Source organism: Nicotiana sylvestris, chromosome 2, assembly GCF_000393655.2.
Source record: "Nicotiana sylvestris chromosome 2, ASM39365v2, whole genome shotgun sequence".
Lineage (NCBI taxonomy): Eukaryota > Viridiplantae > Streptophyta > Magnoliopsida > Solanales > Solanaceae > Nicotiana > Nicotiana sylvestris.
Window position 1 is genome coordinate 137,950,056 of NC_091058.1, and position 19,679 is coordinate 137,969,734.

The 19,679-nt window shown below is 39.0% G+C and overlaps 2 protein-coding genes across 2 annotated transcripts; both read right to left on the bottom strand.

Annotated features, from left to right (window-relative positions):
- Positions 1–11,187: 11,187 nt before the first annotated feature.
- On the bottom strand, positions 11,188–15,676 carry LOC138885663 (uncharacterized). The gene is made up of 8 exons (XM_070166636.1): positions 15,580–15,676; positions 13,707–15,394; positions 13,155–13,537; positions 12,306–13,041; positions 12,102–12,263; positions 11,697–11,981; positions 11,415–11,617; positions 11,188–11,236 (listed from the first exon to the last, which is right to left on the bottom strand). Exons 1-8 carry the CDS (start codon positions 15,674–15,676, stop codon positions 11,188–11,190), a joined length of 3,603 nt encoding a protein of 1,200 aa, XP_070022737.1.
- A 117-nt stretch (positions 15,677–15,793) lies between these two features.
- Positions 15,794–16,930, bottom strand: LOC138885664 (uncharacterized). Its single transcript, XM_070166637.1, has one exon. The coding sequence runs from the start codon at positions 16,928–16,930 to the stop codon at positions 15,794–15,796; it is 1,137 nt and encodes a 378-aa protein (XP_070022738.1).
- Positions 16,931–19,679: the final 2,749 nt, after the last annotated feature.

Genomic DNA, 19,679 nt, shown 5'->3' on the forward strand with positions numbered 1-19,679 from the left:
TAAAATCTGAAAATAAATTGAAAGTACTAAAATGATTTATAATATATAATTATCAATTTAAAAATACTGGACTTAATATTTATAAATATAAATGCAATCAAATCATAAGTGAGGCTAATATTACAATTACATGCAGTGGAGCTTTAAAAATACTAAATAAATTTGTAAAAATATGCAAAAATTATCTGGGTTGTAGTTTAGCATAAATATAAGAATTCAACAAGTGAATCACCAAAAATTATAATTTTGGATACTTATTGGATTTTTCTTGATAAAAATAAGGTAATAAAATTGATTTTAAAAGCCTTTAAAATTAAGAAAAAATAACAAAATATTTGTAAATACTTATATATGCATACATATGTTATTTTGAAAGTATTTTGCATATAAAAATATACAGGGAAAAATTGGGTATCAACACTTCTCGCCCGACTCGATCCTCTTGGTGAGGTCCTCGAGCATTTTTACAATGGCGGGATCGGTCATCGAACCATTATTGCTTGATCTCTCCGGTACCTGTTCATCTAGGGAAGCTATCCCCGGTGCTGCCGTGCTGGGAGTTTTCTGGTGACTTTGCAGCTGAGCAATAGCTAGCTGTTATGCCTGTAACATTTCAAAAATAACGTGAAGGCTAACCTCACGTTCTTCCCTGGTCGGGGTTTTTTGGGCTTCTTGTGGATCTCCCTGACGCACGCTCCTGTCGGTATGTGAGCTTATATCGATGCGTTAGGCATCGTGCGAGACCGCGTCCACGGGGATTGGTTCAAGCATATTCCCAGGGTTTTGTGGTAGCACACCAACACCCGGAATATCCACACCATTCTCTCCGTGGTCCTCGAGATTGTTGTTTTCGCCTCCATTCACTGAGTTAAACATATTGACCTGAAATCATAGATCTTGGACAAGAAAAAGCCTGAAAGATAACTTGTGTTGAGTGATGAAACCAACAAGAAAATAATCACTATTATTTTTAGCCCCACGGTGGGCGCCAAACTGTTTACCGTGAAAATAGTAATAACAATTAAATTTGTTGATGGGACTCTAAATATAGGTAATCTATTTTTATGCTAGTTTGTTAGACCAATAATCGGGGCCTCGAGCTCGTTGATTCTGGGCCACGAGGTCGATCCCGGAGCTCGATTGCGAGCTATCAAAGACGGCTGCTATGTGACTAACAATTATGAAATAATCAGCGAAGGCTCCTTATGGCCAATGATAAGCAAGAGATGATGAACCAATATGAAGATAATAAATGAAAGCAATAATATCAAGAGAGTGTATGGGGGAGCAAAGAGAACGTTCTTCTATATTTCTTATGGAGTAGCTGGAGCAACAGAGGGTTTACAAAATGTCAAGGACCCCTTTATATAGGAGGGGAATCCCAACATAGTAGAAAAACATTAATTACAAAAATAGGGGGATAGGACAACTAGATGGAACCAGGCTCTGCCAGTACTAGTTGCATGCCTAGGGAACTCCCCATTCCCATCATGACCGCGACCAACATAGTCGTTAGGTTGGGCACTAACGAACCTCGATGGAGGGAGCTCGACCACAGCCTCGCAGCCTCGAGGTCTCGATATGATTTCCTGAAATGCCTTAATGACGAGAAATTGGACCCTCCGATTTTGTCGTATACAAATCTTTTCCTTGGACTGATGTCACTTACCCTACAACAAATTCAACGCACAATACTACAGGGTGCAACATCGTCGTAATTTAATACTGCAAAGCATAACATCATCATAATATAATACTGCAGGACGTAATATCGACGTAATATTGTGGGGTGTAACAATGTTATTGGTGTTGGGGTAAAGCACATGCTAGGTGACGGGCGTGTGGGCATGCACCCTGTGAATTGTGACTCTGTTGTTTTCATGGCACTGTATAGTGGCCCTATCTTATTGATATCTGCATTTTTACCATGTGATAAAGTAATTGAGTTGTTAATCATGCTAGATATCATGTTAAGGCTTTATGCCGATATTGTTGGGTCCCATAGTGCTCATTTCTTACTCTGATCCCACTGATTTTCTTCGATATTTCGTGCTCAGTCTTATTCATGCATTTATATCATATCTCAGTCTCAGTTATTACTCATTATCAAATCATATAATTATTCCGAGTTAGTCTTTATGACATTATGTGCCCGTGGGTAAGACTACTGAATGAGTAAGGCCGAGAGCCTGATTATGAGGGACAGTTATGGGATCGGGATGCATGCTGCAACATGTTATATTGATTTATGCCTGGATCTGGCTTGTGATAGCGCTTGGGCTGCAGGAATACCTCTGGATTCTGTACACACCCCTAGTGAGCACGACTAATTATATTGAGGGATGGATCTTCCCTAGACATGGATCTTGTCTGAAGCATTTATATACCTAGAGATAGATCTTCTCCATGGGGCCAGATTGTCCTTCCTCGGTACTGAGTGAATGATGATCAGTGATGCATATATTCCGGGTTGGATCTTCCTTGGGCCGTATGGGCCATATACAGTACCGAGTGGTTGAGCATTGTTGAGTGGAAACTGTGAGACAGTGAGATTGAGTATTCTGAGAGTGTGAGTACATGATTCATCTCTGAGATACATGGCATTGGCATGCACACATGACATGCAGGCATAGAGATGCATTTTTCCCCATGTTGTACGGTATCACGTCATTCATGACTTTTTACACACATTGATATGTGCGCATAGAGAGGTATTTCACACTTGCTATCTCGAAATAAAATGAAACATCTTATTTGTTATGGAAAGGATTTTTGGGAAAAATTACAGCTATTTCAAACTATCTTATATTTTTGATGATTTTCGGTAAAGGATTGGGTTTTCACTGATATTCTTGAAAAGCGGAACTATTTATGGAAAACCTGTGGGAAAGCTGAGCATTTGACCTCTGAGTTACTTCCATATTTATATGCTCTATATTGTTATGAATTGTTGTGGTCTACTGGTGTTGGACCCGACCATGTTCCAGCTCGTCACTTCTTTTAACTTAAGGTTAGGATTGTTAATTACCATTACATGGAGTCGGTTGTACTGATACTACACTTCTACACATTTCGTGCAGATGTTGGTTGTTGTTGTTGTGTTCGATGGTTGCTAGATTTGAAGATGTACATGCGTTTTGGTTGAATTTTCCTTTTGTTCATGGTAGCCTTAGATTTATAAAACTCTATTTATGTACTTTTCAAATTGAAGGTGTATTTATTTCATATTAGCTTGTAAACTCTATTCTAAGAAGCTCATGATTTGTACTACCAGTCCTTGGGAAATGTATATTCCTTTGTTTAATTGTCTTATTTATATTATTGAAATTGGATAGTTATTAGTTGGCTTACATAGCAGGTTGGGTTTAGTGCCATCACGACTAATGGAATTGGGGTCGTGACAGATTAGTATCAAAGATCTAGTTCATAGGTTCTAGTAGAGTCTTGCGGATCAGTATGATGACGTCCATACCTATCTTCAAGAGACTACAGGACATTTAGGATATACTTCCCATCTTTTTATCACTATTGTTCAGCATTGATTCAGCTTGAAGCATAATCCTTTGAATTCCTTCCACACATTCGTATGCGCACTTGAGCGCTCGGTATCAGCTGTGCATTGATGGCTTGTGATTCCCTGGATGAGGTGCGAGATGTGATTTCTGTGTGTTGATGATGGGCCAGTGTGAAGGACTTGAGGCTGGGTTTTGATTGTAGCTTGAGCACAAAGGTGTTGATTGTGTGAGCACGTGCTTTTGGATTTATATGTCCGATAATGTCCCTATTAGTGGAATTTGTGGCTAGATGGCTACGTGATGAGTATGATGTGACTGTAAGATGTGTTCATATGAGTTGGATTTGACGAGAAGAGTTTGCTTGCAATGTAAAAAGGACTATTGGGTTCTATATTCCTACCTTGATGTGACGTATAGAATCGAGTTATGAGCCCATTGGGGAATCTTTCATGTTGTTTAATTGCGGAACAAATTAGATTCTCCTATCTTGTTAATGAGTTCAGAATTAGGAAGATTAAGTAATTTTGTAGTAATTATGACCGTGGAAGGGTATGGAAAGATGTCAGTTTGAGGCTAAGCAGGTGGGTTCTCCTGCGGGGTGTCATGAGGTGGTGTGGTCCCTATGTTGTTCGGTAGCGAGTTCTCTTTTACTAGTGAATTATATGTGCTACAATTTTGAGTTTGGATGACTTATGAGAGTAGGCTTGACTGTTACAAGGTCGAATGCGAGATTGCAGATGATTTGAGATGCTAGATGTTTTGTGTTACATGAGCTTATGGAGAATTTAGTTGAATCTCACTGCAGTATTATGGTTGTAATAAAGTATGGGCATTGTGAGTTATGGTATGTTTTGATCTATGACTTTGAGCCAAGTAGGGGAGTCTGCTATTGATAAGTTGATTACATGGTTATAAGTTGTATTGGTTTCGGTTTGAGGTATACTTGTGAGTGAGTTATGTTCTGCAAAGGGTGAGATCGAGGATGACTTGAGTAAAGGAATTTCTGGGTACGAGTTGTATTAGGCTTTATGGGTATATGAGAATTATGGAATGATTTGAGTTGTTATTGGTGAAGGGTGTAATGTGCATAGAGTATAAATTTATTTGGTTGCATTAAGATGGGGTCAATTCCTTGGGTATTGGTGTGATAATGGGGCACATGACGTTCGGTCCATTTGATCAGTCTAATTAAGATTTGAGTAGAGGGGATGACTCTCGAGAATGGTTCTAATGGGTTTAAGAATTATATGTAGCAATTGGGAATCTTCAGGATTTGCATTTGGCTAGAAACTGAGATTTACATTGGATGATGTCGAGACTTGCGACATTTCTATATCCTCATGGAATCTACATTTGAGTATCAGGAAGGTAAGAGGAACAATTAGATTCGCAAAAGTTCTCTTCGGAGTAGGTATCTCGATTGCAATACTTTTGGGTTATTGAAGAGGAAATTCAGCGGCTTATGAGCCTTAGGGCGGTGTGGTCCTACATTAGAATTCATGGGGCAAGTTTTGGTTATGGATAATAGTGTTCTAGCAAGGAGAAGTATCAAGTTAAAGGCAATTCGGGAAGAACTTAGAGAGTTAGGACAACTTTGTAGTAGGTTAGATCAACATAGTAATGGATATAATCGGTTCTTATGGTACTTTGATATGGGTAGTCTCTACAGGTGTTTCGTGGCAATGCTCTTGGGTTTTGGCGACATGCATGGCTTGGTGGAGTTAGAGAGATTTGGTTCTTATAGCTTGGTTATGTGCAAATGGGCTTCGAAGAGTTCTTAATTGTTTCTTCCATAGTTCGAGGAGTATATTTCCTACTGGAGTAAGGAGCATGTGGTGTATAGTGATTTTTTTCTAGATGAAATCAATGGAAGGACCTGGGCTAATTGAGTATGTAGTTGATTGTGACTCGTAGTGGATTACAAAATTCTCGTATTTTTTGTATGATGCCATGTTATATGCGATGTATTGTGTAGGATTAGGATTTGCATGTATAAGGTCTCGGTTCAATTTTGAAGGGAAGGTCATGAGTCCTTAGGCAGCATGGACAGTTTCAGATGACTAGGTAAATGATATTACTATCTGGTATGTCTTGATGAGAGTATACATTTCAGAACGGGAATTGTGTTTTGATTTATAAATACTTCAGTAGTATTGTGGCTCTCTTGGTTGATCGACTATTGATGTTCAAATTTTGCTTTGTGGCACGAAAGAATTATAGAAGTATTCCTCGTGGGATGATCGTGTATTGGAGAAGTGTTAGACATTTAGACGGTGTATTTGAGATTAGATATGGTGATTCGTGGGTTCTATGGATTTGGAGATTGGGAGTTCTCATGAGTGGATGTTTTCGTGGTTGTGGACTGTGAAAATGTATCCAAGGTTAGTCAGAGGGTAGTATGTGTTGTGATTTAGTCATTTTGGACTTTCGGAGGGTTATTTATCTATTGTGGGTGACCGGAGTTGATTTGGGGTTCATTGGTAGGCCCAATATGGATGTGTGTTCTGCACCGGCTCGGATTTGTTGACTCCGAACTGCTATTGTTGAGGAATGTGCCATTAAGTTGTTGTTGAGCTTATTCGTGTTTTGAAATAATCTGTGAGTTACTCTTCTATTCTACGGGGGGTTGTGATTCGTTGGTTATATGCATATATGGTGCGGTTATATTGGGGTCTTATAGCGGAATTTGAGCGAGAAGAGTATTGGGTATTGCTTGGTTGATAGCATACTGGTTATGCTCATTCGGGTTTTGTATGGCGTTGTGTCATTTGCTTCTCCGTGGCTATGGTAATGCACTTTGGTACTTGATATCGAATTTCGCCTGATTATTGCTTTTTGAGTATGGTGGCTCGTGGTATATAATATGGATCAGCATTTTGATGGGGTCACGCATTGTATCGAAGTTGTATTGAGGTATGATTCTTTGTGTGACATTCCTATGTTTGGTTCTGCGGTGTCTTATGGGTTCTTAGCATTTTGTTGTGGTGGTACCTGTTGAGCTTGCATGATGGTTCTCTTGTTTGAGTTATTTTCCATGTTTTAGTACATTTGGAATGTTGCTTATTGGTACACAGATTGCACAAATTTTGGCTTTAGATTGTATTGAGGTGCCATGTCACTAGAGTGGTCGTGTTGGATGAGATGAGGTCATTGGACCTAGAATAGATACTATCATATTTAATTACAGCATGGTTGGAAGGGTAATATCAAAAGTCGGCTTAGAAGTTTGCTATAGTTCTTGTTGAAGGAGATGGAGCTCCATGACTGGTTGATCTGATGAATGGTTATGAGTTCTGCGTGTTTCTTGCATCATTGGCAGTGTACGAAGGTTTTAGAACGAGGCTTTGTTTGGTATGATGTTTATTACTGGTATTGGGTTGTTTTGAGCAGCTACTGTGATTGGAAAATCTCGCTATGAGCATTTGAGTTACACGGTATATCATGTGATTAAATCTTGGGTTATGATTGCAGCTCTTCAAACTTATACAATGTGATGTGAGATTCTGATCTTATAAAAAATTCCGGATCGGGGAAATTGGATTTTAAGGCTTATTGGCTTGGATGAATTAAGAAATTTCAGTTATGTTGTGTTATTAGACCTGTATGGATAGGGTGACATGGGATCACCCCCGGATATGTGCATGGTAAGGTTACACTGCGGATTGATGTCTTTGAGAACAACTCTGGGAACGTTCGAGCATGAATGTATGTTTAAGTGGAAGAGGATGTAACGACCGGACCGGTTGTTCTGAGCAATTGCACTTTGCTTGGTATTTTTCGGACATGAGTAGCTCCATATGATGTAATATGACTTATGTGAATCGTTGGTTTTGGTTTTCAGGTTATTCGAAATTGATTTGGAAGAATGATTTTCAGCTATAGGTTTTAAATTTGAAAGGTTTGACCAAGTTTGAATTTTTAGAATTTGACCTCGAATTGGATCTCTGATAGTTCCGTTAGCTCCGTTGGGTGATTTGGACTTAGGAGCACGTCCAAATTGTGATTTGGAAGTCCGTAGTAGATTTTGGCTTGAACAACGAAAGTTGAAATTTTGGAAAGTTTGACCGGAAGTGGACTTTTTGATAACGGGGTTGGATTCCGATTCCAAAAGTTGGAGCAGGTCTATAATGTCAAATATGACTTGTGTGAAAAATTTGAGGTCAATCGGACGTGATTTGATAGGTTTCGGCATCAGGTATGGAAGTTTGAAGTTTCAAGTTCATTGATTTTGAATTGAGGTGTGATTCATCATTTCAGAGAGAATTCACGGAAAAACTTGAGGTAAGTCACTTGTTTTCATTTCTACTCCATAATATTGAATTATCATCGAATAATCCGACTAGATTACATGTTTTTGAGGTGTAAATCAGGGGTTTAGACCTAGGGATTTGAAAATAAGATTTGAGGATTTGGAGGTCGAGTTGGTGTTAGAATTTAGTAAAATTGGTATGGTAGGACTCGTGGTTGAATGAGCTTTCATATTTTCTAACTTTTGTCGGGTGTGGGCCCAATGGGCGATTTTTGAGTTACATTTCGGATTTTGTGCAAAAATTAGTATTTTCATATGGAATTGATTCGTATAAATTGCATTGATTGAATCAAAATAATTATGAATAGATTCGAGGTGTTCAGAGGCCGATTTGCGAGGCAAGGGCATTGCAGAGTAAATGGGTTATGTGGTTTGAGGTAAGTAACATTTCTAAACCTGGTTCTGAGGGTATAAATCCTCGAATTTGTGTTATATCAATTGTTGGAGGTGACACACATGCTAAATGACGAGTGTGTGGGCGTGCACCATAGAAATTGTGACTTAAATAAATTCCGAGGAGTCGTATAATTAAAGAATCATGTCATTATCCGTATATACTCCATGTGTTAGATAAATTGAGCTAAGACTCATATTAAAGATCATGTTTAGGCTACGTACCGACAATATTTGGGACCCACATTGGTCGAATCACTATTGAATTATCTGTTTAACTTATTGTGTACCTAGTTACATCTATCATTGCATATCATATCTCAGTCTCTGTTTCCACTCGTTGATAAATCATATCATTATGTCGGGTCGATTTTCATATCATTGTGAGCCCGAGAGACTAGAGATATTGAGAGGACCGGGCTGCACGCCGCAACATGTTTTATTCATTTATGCCTGGATCTTGCTATTATAGCGCTTGGGCTGAATGAGCCCCCTTGGAGTCTGCACCCCACAACGTGAGGTATGGATCTTCTCTGGGCATGGATCTTGCCTGAAGCATTTTATATTGAGGGATGGATCTTCCATGGACATGGATCTTGTCCGAATCGTTTATATTTGGGGAAGGATATTCCCCTGGGCTAGATTGTCCCCACATAGTACTGAGTGACTGACTGTCAGTTAATGTATAAATATATGGTATGGATCTTCCCTGGGCTAGATTGGCCATATACAAGACTAAGGGATTGAGTATTCCGAGGGTGTGAGTGCACGAGATTTCCATTGAGGTGCATCACATACGGCGTGTACATTGGCATGTTGATATAGAGATATCATATTCCTCATATCATTCAGGATTAATGTATTTTACTTATATTAAGTTATACTGTTAAACTTGAAAGCATGCCTACATTTCTGTACTTTTATTTTATATTGAATTGTACCTGTTGAGCTCGACACTAGTTTCAGCCCAGAGGTTAGTCTTGTTGCTTATTGAGTCGGTTATACTCATACTACACCCTGCACCTCGTGTGCAGATCTAGGTACTCCCGGATACGACGACTGCTAAATTTCAGAGATCTATCTATTGGAGATTATCAAGGTAGCTGCTTGGCGTCCACAGACCTTGACTCTCTTTCCATTAAGTTATCTGTACTGTTTTATATTTCCAGACAGTGTTTTTATCAGTAAGATTATGTTATCATTTAGATGCTCATGTACTTAGTGACACCGAATTTTGGGAGTGTATTTATATCAGTATTTGTGAAACTTTCTACTAAATCTAAGTATTTTGTTTTCAAACTTAAAAGATTATTGTAATTTATTGAGGTTATTGGCTTACCTTGTATCGAGATAGGTGCCATCACGACATGTGGGGTTTTGGGTCGTGACAAGTCACTTTGTGTCCTAGAACAATTCCCTCTTTCACCATGAAATCGCACTTGTCCCAGTTAAGAACCAGATGAGTGTCTTCCTTCACAACATATGGCACATCCCTTTAAACTTGTCACCCATGAGTTTGTTAAGGATTATGGGTCTTCGAACAGCTAGAACCAAGTCTCCCACTTTTTTTTTGGCAATCCGCTAGGCATGCGCCTATGGCTAGATTTTATATATATATATATAAGTAAGAAATACAAATGTCTTGATGTCCTACGAAATGTAAAGCATAAACTTTGTAAAATACATGTACCCTATTATCAAAATTGAGTAGATCACTCAAAATTGATATCACAAGTATTACTAATCATTGTATAGAAAAATTAGCCCATAAATTGCATCCCTGAGGACGCACATGCTGTAATCCATCTTTTCTTGAATTGTGCAGATCAAGTGCATGCTCAAATGTCCAAAGCATTCTTGTCCAACATGTTTTACATTTCCAACGTACATTTCCATGTGAAAACAGGCGTGCATCCCTGTTGGAAATTAAAATGTCCTCCAAAAAAGCACTGGCAAGCTGCTTTGGTTTTGAAAACTGCCAGCATCCATGTGTGCCTCGTGTTTCCTTCCATAGGCAAGCTCCAAAACGCATGCTTGTAAAAAAGATTTAAAAATTGGATAATAGCACTTCGAAGCTGAAGCGTGCATTGTATGAAAATACCCATGATGCATCGTGTAATGTATTAAACAGTGAAGCCCACGATGCATTGTACTGTTTTTGCCTATTTTTAAATCTCTTCCATTAGAATGAATGCATGGCATTAATACCACCAATTGAAAGTTCAATAAAAATATGCATAGAGTGCCGTGACATTTGCATATGTACTCTGCATTTTCCAATGAGACCACTTCATTGTTTGGTATTTTAACCCATGCTTCACATGTTTTTGCTCCTTTTGATACATGAGTTTGTTTTTCCAAAAAATAACCAGCATCATGCTAATGTCTTGATGTCCCTTCCATGTGCTGCAAACTTTTCCATTGCATTTCCAAAAGAATGAACTACATGTGTGCGTTGTATTCTAGAGAAAAGTGCTATTCATAAACATGCATACACACTGCCAGCAGCTCGAATTATGTGTGCTCGCACAACACCCAAAGCTACTAATCCATGCGTGCATGCCTACACTTTCCAGCTTTGTTCTTGTAAATTGTAGCCACGCTTGTAGGTAGCGTGAACAATTCATTGTCCATCTTTTGTTTCACTGCCAACGAGCAATTGTCGAATCCCCATGCACATGCCTTCTTTCCCATGTGTATGCCAGCGTGTAAATCCTTTTGAAAACAGGCGTGCATCCCTGTTGGAAATTAAACTGTCCTCCCAACTGTTGTAGCTCGTCGACCGTGTAATCTCCATGACCCAAACATCTTGAAACATTCATTCATATAGTAATGCTAGAAGCTTGCGTATTTTGCTTCTAACGATGACTCCTCGGTCCCATGCATTCGTTCCAGGCGCGCCTGCCTTTGTCGTTCCTTTTGTCTTGATGGAAAACAAGACATTCCCAAGTCATTGCCCATATATGCGTTTTAATTCTTGGATTTCTGACAGCATAGGATAATATACTCGTAATGGCACCTGCACGAGAGAAAAGATAGTTAGAAATACCAACCATTATATCCTCCTCCCTTAGGATTTGAATATATTGGTCGATTAAGTTGACATGGCTCCTGCTCTTCATTTTCTCTTTGCTTCTTATCTCCTGTCCACCTTCACCCTTAGACTTGGACATTGCAGCTTATCTTCATTAACTAACCTCCTTCCCTGTGCATCTAGATGCCAGAATTGTTGGCATTCTATTTCTCCATGATCTAAAGCATAATTAGCCAAGTGATCTACCAGCTTGTTTCCCTCCCTATGAATATGAGTAACTGTATAATTGCCCCCATTCATTAGTTGCATCATTTCCTCTACCTGCTCAGATATGATCCATGGTGGTTTCCAGATCCCAACCATTATCTTTTTTTAATAACATTGAGTCAGTTTGAAGCCATACATGAGAGTATTGATGAAATCTGCAGAACCTTAGTGCTTCTACCATGGCCTTTGCTTCAGCTACTGTGTTTGTTGTCTCCTCAATCTCCTTCCCTACTGACTTGACTATGTCACCATTTTCATTTCTTATACAAAAACCTATTGAGCTCCTGCCTGGATTTCCCCTCGATGCACCATCCGTATTAAATTTTAGCCATCCTGCACTTGGAAATTCCCACATGACTTTGGTAACCTTAAGTTTAGGAGTGAAATTTTCCATCATAGCTAATAGATCTTGCCATTTGTGAGGTACCATGTCCATCCCAGGCTTTCTCACTTTCACCAATGCCTAGAGATTTGATGAAACTTGATAAATCACCCTGCTAGTTGTCACAACATCACCATACTTCATACTATTTCTTCTTTTCCAGAGTTCCCAGACTACACATGAGGGGAGTGCTTGCATTACTGGTTTGAGCCTTAAGCACACATTTGCAGTCCAACATTTTGTGATTGCTTGGTGCAATGTTAATCCCTCCACAGATATTCCTGCCCTCGTTAGAAAATAATTCCAAGTTGTCCTTGCAGTTTCTGATCTAAAAAACAAGTGCTGAAGAGATTCCTCGTCAGGCTGTACACAACACCAACATTTTGATGGCATTTAGTAGCCTACCCTTTTCAAGAAATCATCTAAAGGTAGCTTTGCTTTCCACACTTTCCACATGAAAAATGCTATTTTAAAAGGCAGTCCCTTTACCCAAATCATCCTATAAGCTGTTCTTGGTTCGTCTCTTCTTCTCGTATAATCCCATGCTGACTTAACACTGAAATATCCTCTTGTTTCCAGCATCCAACAAGGCATGTCAAGAACCTGCTGAGGTGAAGGTGGTTTGATTTTCTCTAGACTATGTACTGCTAAGTCTTCAGGAAGCATTTCAAATATCCTGTCCACATCCCACTCACCATCTAAGGTAACATCATGTACATTATGTATAGTTTCATCAATGCCAAAGTTCTGAGGAACTAAAAAATATAGTGCCCCAAGACCTGTCCAGTTTTCAAACCAAAATAGTGAGGAACCCCTTTTTGTTTGCCAAAAGATTTGATGTTCAATCAGATCTCTGCATTCCAACATTTTTCTCCAAATGTGAGACCCCCTTTTCCATGGAACAATTACAGAATTCAATTTTTTACAGTATTTCTGACATACGAAAGCTCTCCATAGGCTTGGTTTTGTTCTGAAATTCCCCCACAACTTGCTGAATAATGCCTTTGCTACATCATGCAGTGACCTGAAACCTATTCCTCCTTCCTCAACTGGCATGCATAAGGTATTCCATGAAGCCCAATGCCTACTAGTTCCTCCTACAGAGCTGCTCCAGAAAAACTGAGCAAACAATTTGTGCAACCTATTTATCACATAATTTGGAGGGTTTACAAGTGATAATAGATGCATAGACATGCTTTGCAGTACATGGGATATGAGAACTGCCCTGCCCCTACTTATAATAACTTACCCTACCATGATTGCAGTTTGTCCATTACCTTAGTAATTAGGGGCTGATAGTATTCCAGTTTTCTCCTTGCATAAAATATAGGACAACCTAGATATATGATAGGAAAATCATTCCTATGAATGCCTGTGATCCTTTCCACCTTGCTGACCACTTCCATGTCTGTTAAATGATGCAGGTACACAACTGATTTGGTCTTGTTAACAAGCTGCCCAGATGCAGCTTCATATGCATTCAACACTTGCATAATCAGCATCAGAGATGTTTCATCTGAGGATGAGAAAATAATCATGTCATCTGCATACACCAAATGATTGATCTTTGGACTCCACTTTGGCATCCCAAATCCACAAAAATACAGGTTAGTATGTAGTGCATTGAGATGCTTCTGCTGCCAAGATAAACAAAGTTGGAGATACAGGATCACCTTGTTTTACTCCCCTTGAGGACTTAAAGAACCGATGAGCTTGACCATTGATTAGAATAGAATACCAATTGTTTGAAACTAATCCAAAGATAATCCCTATCAACCTTTATGTGAATCCCATCTTTCTCAGTACCTTGGTTAGGAATAGCCAAGATAATCTATCATAAGCTTTGGTCATATCTAGCTTCAGGATGACATTAGGTCCAGCCTTAGTTCTAAGCCTAATGTCAGTCACTATCTTCTGAGTTAGAAGGATGTTTTCTACAATATTCCTGCCCTTAACAAAACCTGACTGTTCCTCCGATATCAGACTTGGGAGAAATTTCACTAGCCTTTCATGTACCACCCTCGATATAACCTTATTTGAAAAGTTACTGAGGCTTATTGGTCTTAAATCAGAAAAAGTGGTAACTTCTTTTTTCTTTGGTAGCAGAACTAGGTTGGTGTGTGTTACACACTTGGGTAGCTCATGACCATTGAAAAAATCCCTCACCATGTCGTACAGGTCATCCCCTATTATGTCCCAACAAGAATGATAGAATTTGCCTGTCATACCATCTGGCCCCCCAGCACTATCACCATTAAGTTCGAGTACTTCCACTTTAACCTCCTCTTTTGTTGGCTGCTTAATCAATTCTGCATTCTGCTCAGTGTTAATCAGAATAGGAACATGCTCTACGATATCAAATAATGAAGGAGTAGCTCCTTTTGTGAACTGTTCCTCGTAGAATTTAATAGCCTCTTCTGCAATTTCTTGTTCTTCTTCAATCCAGGTTCCTCCACTATTTTGAATTCTGTTAAGCTGAAGTCTTTTCCTCCTACCTCTCACTTGTGCGTGGAACAACTTAGTGTTCCTATCCCCTTCCTTGAACCAAGTCATGCCTGCCTTTTGTTGCCAATATTTCTTCTCTAGTGCAAGACAATTGATCAATTCTGCTTGAACCTTTTGTAGCCTTTCCCTGTTCATCCCTGTAGGATTTGCTTCAAATTCTGCTTCATGAACCATCACTACCTCCTCCATGCTTGCTATTTTTTGGAAAATATCTCCAAATGTAGCCGTACTCCACAATGAAAGGGCCTTCTTTAATTTTTTTAACTTGTGATTAAAAAGAATATAAGGATTTGCACTGAAATCAGCTGTCCAATTCTCTTTCACCACATCTTTAAAAGTTTCATGTTCCACCCAAAAATTCAAGAACTTAAAAGGATTTTTTATTGGTGGAGTGTCAATATCACACTTCAGATACATTGGACTATGATCGGAACCAGTCTTTGACAAATGTTGCACCTCTATTCCTGGAAATGTTTGTTGGAACTGAAGATTGACCAAGCATCTGTCTAGCTTTTTGAATATACAATCTTCCTCTGCTCTACCATTCCACCATGTATATATGCTACCTTTAAATCCAAGGTCGAAGAGATTGCAAGTGTTGACGCAGTGTCGAAAATCATCAATTTCATTCAATGACATAGGTAACCCACCAAACTTCTCTTCTTCGTCCCATATTACATTGAAAACTCCTCCTACAAGCCATGGTGCATCCATATCCCTTGCCATTGCATATAATGAATCCCATAATTCTATCCTCTCAATTGCATCACATTTAGCATATATCAATGTTAGGACAAACTCCACATGCGATTCAGTATGAAACAATCGTAGTGCTAATTGTTGCACCATATTGTACATAACAGTTACTTCAAATACCTCATCTATGAAAGCCCGGATCTTGTTGGAAACATTTGAAATTGCTTGTGCAAGTCCTACCTTGCTTCTGTACCTTTCCAGTTTTTTTGCTTGTTGCTTTGGCTCCATTAATCCTACAAATTCATAGTGATTTTGCCTGTGCATTTTTGTCAACCTTTCAAAGGCTTGTTGTGTGTTGACTGACCTTATATTCCAAATGAGAGCATTCATCACTGATTGTTTGATTTAGTTAGCGTTCTCCTTGTGTGCACCCCAGGTTTTAGGGCTGCAAAATTATCTTTTTGTTGCTTCTTCTTACCTTTTGCTGCTGATTTTGCTTTTTCCACTTGCGTAGGTGATAAGTCACCTTGCCGTGTAGCATTCATAAGGTGTTGGGTAGTTGATTCGTGATCCATGTCGTATCCTGATCTACCTGGTTCTTCTCCTTCTTCATTGTCTTCCTTCCCTCCTGATGTAGCTCCAAATGTATTCTTTTTAGGGACCAAGGCCTTCTCTTCTCCTAGTTTTAACAGCTACAACTGCTTTTTCTCCAATGTAACAGTAACATTTACTATTTCTATTTTTTGTTTTGGCTGTTTCTCCTTCTCTGTTGTGTTGTGTCCTTGTGGGTCTTCTTGTGATTTCTGAAGTTTATCATCTTCTGTTACTCTAGGATCACTTACCTCTGGGCCTCTTCCTTCATAGTTTCTAATTTCTGTGACTTCTGCTATCTGATAATTATTGTTGTGATCAACAATTTCTGATCCTCCCATTATTAAAAAATTACCAGTTGTATTGTTATCATTGGCATGGAGCTCTCTATTTACACTTTGCTCATTTACACTTTGCTCATCTTCTTTTTTGTCCTTCTCATTTGGTTCTTCATCAGCTTTTGCTCCTAGTGGTACTTCGTTCTCCTCTGAATCGTATTCCCTTTGTGCATCCCATAGCCTGCCTCCATAGCCTTGCACTCTTTCTTTAAATGTAGACGATTTTGACCCTTCTGCTTGAGAATTTGGAGTTTTATTAAGTTCCTTGTTCACTAATGTATCTTGTAATAGGATTTCCTGGCATGATGTATTGATCTTCACTATTCCATCTCCTGTTTTATCCTTGAAACTTCTTTCTACCCATTGTAGAGTATCGTTTTTTGCTTTTGATGCCTCCTTTCCATTGACTAGACCATTAGTCAAACCAATCTCCGATGAGTTAAGATGAAAAGCTTGTCCTGCTGGATTTAGCTTTCCCTCATTATTGACCATATGCTTTGGTTTTTGTTTTGTAGATGCTTGGTTATGAACTGTTGGATTGTTTGTTGCTGCATTAGCTGCCACCATTGCCAATTGATTAACAGGTTCTTCCTCTTCATCCATCCCTTGTAATATTGCAAACTTGTTAGCTACTTGAACATGATCATTATCTTCATTGTCTACTGCCACCAATTCCTTACCACTGTTGCTTTGTGCTTCTGTTTGTCTATCTACAGTGCTTGAACCCTCCTTGTTCTTATTGTTTTCAAACTGCTTAGCTGGTGCCATCTCCATTCCATTATTATTGAGACTAGTATTTTGAATTACTACATTTCTAACTCTATTTTCCTTCACTTCCTTCCATTGCTCTTTTGCTGTAACATTCACATTACCCACGACCTTTCCACTAGATAAAATCATTATAGGTTGTGAGTTCCCTATGTCCTACTTCTTAGCTATATCTGCTTGGTTAGTATTCTCCTTCTCCACATATAGTTCAGGGTGTATCCTCCAACATTCAAATTGATCATGCCCTTGAAGTTTACAATGTCTGCAATATTTAGGCAGCATGTCATATTGAATTCTCACCCATTCAGTTCTTGTTGTTCCATTAGCTTCATTGAATATGTCCATCCTCACCTTTTTAGGCAAATCTGCAAGTAGATCAACTAGTACCTTCACCCTAGCACAACTAGGTCTAGTTTTATTAATTGTTGCCATGTCTAGATGCATAGGTTTAGCTACTGCTGTAGCTAGAGAAAATAGACATTCCTTCACAAAAAAGGTTGGCAATAGACCTGGGAATTAAATCCAAGCCATTGCCTTGGGTGTTTCTTCATCTGCTCTAAACTTTGAGTCGTAAATCAATGGCCTAAGCTGATATTGATAGACATCCCTGTCCTTTATGTAATGAGTTTTTGATGAGAAATGAAGATAGTCCTGCCTTAACGTCATTCTAATCAAAATGTGCCTATCCCTTAGAAATCCAATGTTACACTCACCTTTAATTCCGCATTGAATTGGTATTAACTTACGCAGTTGTTGAATTTCTGGGCTGCCATAAGAACATTTACCAACTATTGCATATTGTAATCCTTCGATGATATCCATCCTTTCTACTTCTGCTTCTGTGAACTGAATAACATGCTCTCTATTCAATATTGTAGGTGGACGAATGGGAATTGGCTCAACTTCCTGTTGCTCATGCATTGCAGCATTTACAGTGCAAGGTTTCAGAATTTTGGAGTAATCCATCGGTTGTTTGTTGTTATTGGTGTTCCCTGATGTTTGTGCAATGTTTGGAGGAGGTTGGGTAGGCAGCGCAACCACTAAAGGTGGCTGGCCACCTGCCTGTGTGTTCATTACAGTTGTAATTCTTTAGCACTTTAATTACATGACAAAGGTGCAGCAGCTTAGCAAGAAAACGATGCTACTGTAATTCGAATTAGCTTCACGTTACTTACTGCTTATGGCTGTGAATCCAATTTCACAGTCCAAATTGTAAAAAATAGTAATTTCGATTTAAAATGAAGCTTAGAATTCAAACCAATCATAGCAGAGAAGAGAACACTTTCACGTTATCAAAACAAGCCGTTGTGCTGAAAAGTAGTGCTGGAATTAGCTGAATCGCTGAAATTGAATGAAGAACACTGTCTGCTACAATATCTCGTGAAAATGAAATTAAGAGCTACAAAAATTGACTATAGATCTAAAGTTGAAACCAATTGGGTATTATTCGTAAGGAAATTATGTATCTTTTGACACCAAATTTGGTTAGTTCCACCACTGGATGCCGGAGTTATGACCAGAAAATGATGATGAAATTACTATTCCTTCTCTTCCTAGAGAGAAGGCAGAGATCCTCCCTTTAACCAAGTCTCCCACTTGGAATGACCATTGCCGCACTTTTTTGTTGAAGGCTCTAGCTAATCGAGCTTGATTGCACTCCAATTTTTGTTGCACTTTCAATCTTTTCTCATCCAATGCCTCTAACTCTGCTCGGAAAAGTTGAGCATTCTTTCGGACGTGATTCATTATTGAATTGCGATCCGCAATGATGTAATTTGTTTCTCCAGTGGAAGGCCTGCTTCTACACTATTCACCAAAGAGTAAAGTGTTACTTGTGTAGCAGTTCTGAAGGTTGTCTGGTATGCCCACAAAGCTTCATCAATTTTCTCATGCCATTCTCTCTTGTTCTTTACAACAACTTTTTTCAAAATGTACCAAGTGTCTTGTTAAAAGCTTCAGCAGGGCCATTGGCGGGTGCATTATACATTGAAGACTTATGTTGCTTGAAGCCAAACTTCTCACATAGACTCCATACGAGCTAGTTGTCAAATGGCGTTCCATTATCAGTGATTAAGTATCTTGGTATGAAGTACATAAAAATTATATTCTACTTGATAAAATCGACAATAGTTTCCTTTTTTACTTCCTTGAGTGGAACAACTTCGCCCATCTAGAGGAGTAGTCTATGGAAGGAAATATGTACATCTGTCCATTTGAGGACTTTGGAAGCGGTGTAACAACGACAAGTCCCCATGCATCAAAAGGCCATGAAGCTACAGTTGGATGAAGAGGCTCTGGAGGTTGGTGGATATAGTAGGTATGGAATTGACACACTTGACATCATTTGGCATGTTCCATGCAATCCTTCACCATTGTCAGCCAGTAGTAGCTCATCCTCTTGATGCAAAAATGGAGCTTATGACTAGATTGGTGTGCTCCACATGAGCTAGAATGTGATTCCTCCATCGCTTGGCGAGCTTCTTCTTTGTCAAGACATCGCAAGAATAGTCCTTCAAAAGAGCGGCAAAACAATGTCCCCATATAGAAGATGAATCGTGGTGCCCTTCGCTTGATGTTTGTTCTTTGTCGTGCATCCTCAGGTAACTTTCCATGTTCAAGGTACTCTATCAACAGTTGTCTCCAATCTTCTTCGTCAATCACTCGAACATATGTATGATGACTTTCATTGATTTGAAGATTAAGAAGTCTAGCAATGACACATCGATGAGACACATGTACCTTTGTTGACTCATTCTCTCCAAGTGCCATCGTCGTGGCCAAGTTAGCCAAAATGTCAGCCATGCGATTTTCTTCTCTTGGAATGTGGTTTAAGAATAGTTGGTCAAATATTTCGAGTAAGCAAGAAGCATATTAGTGGTAC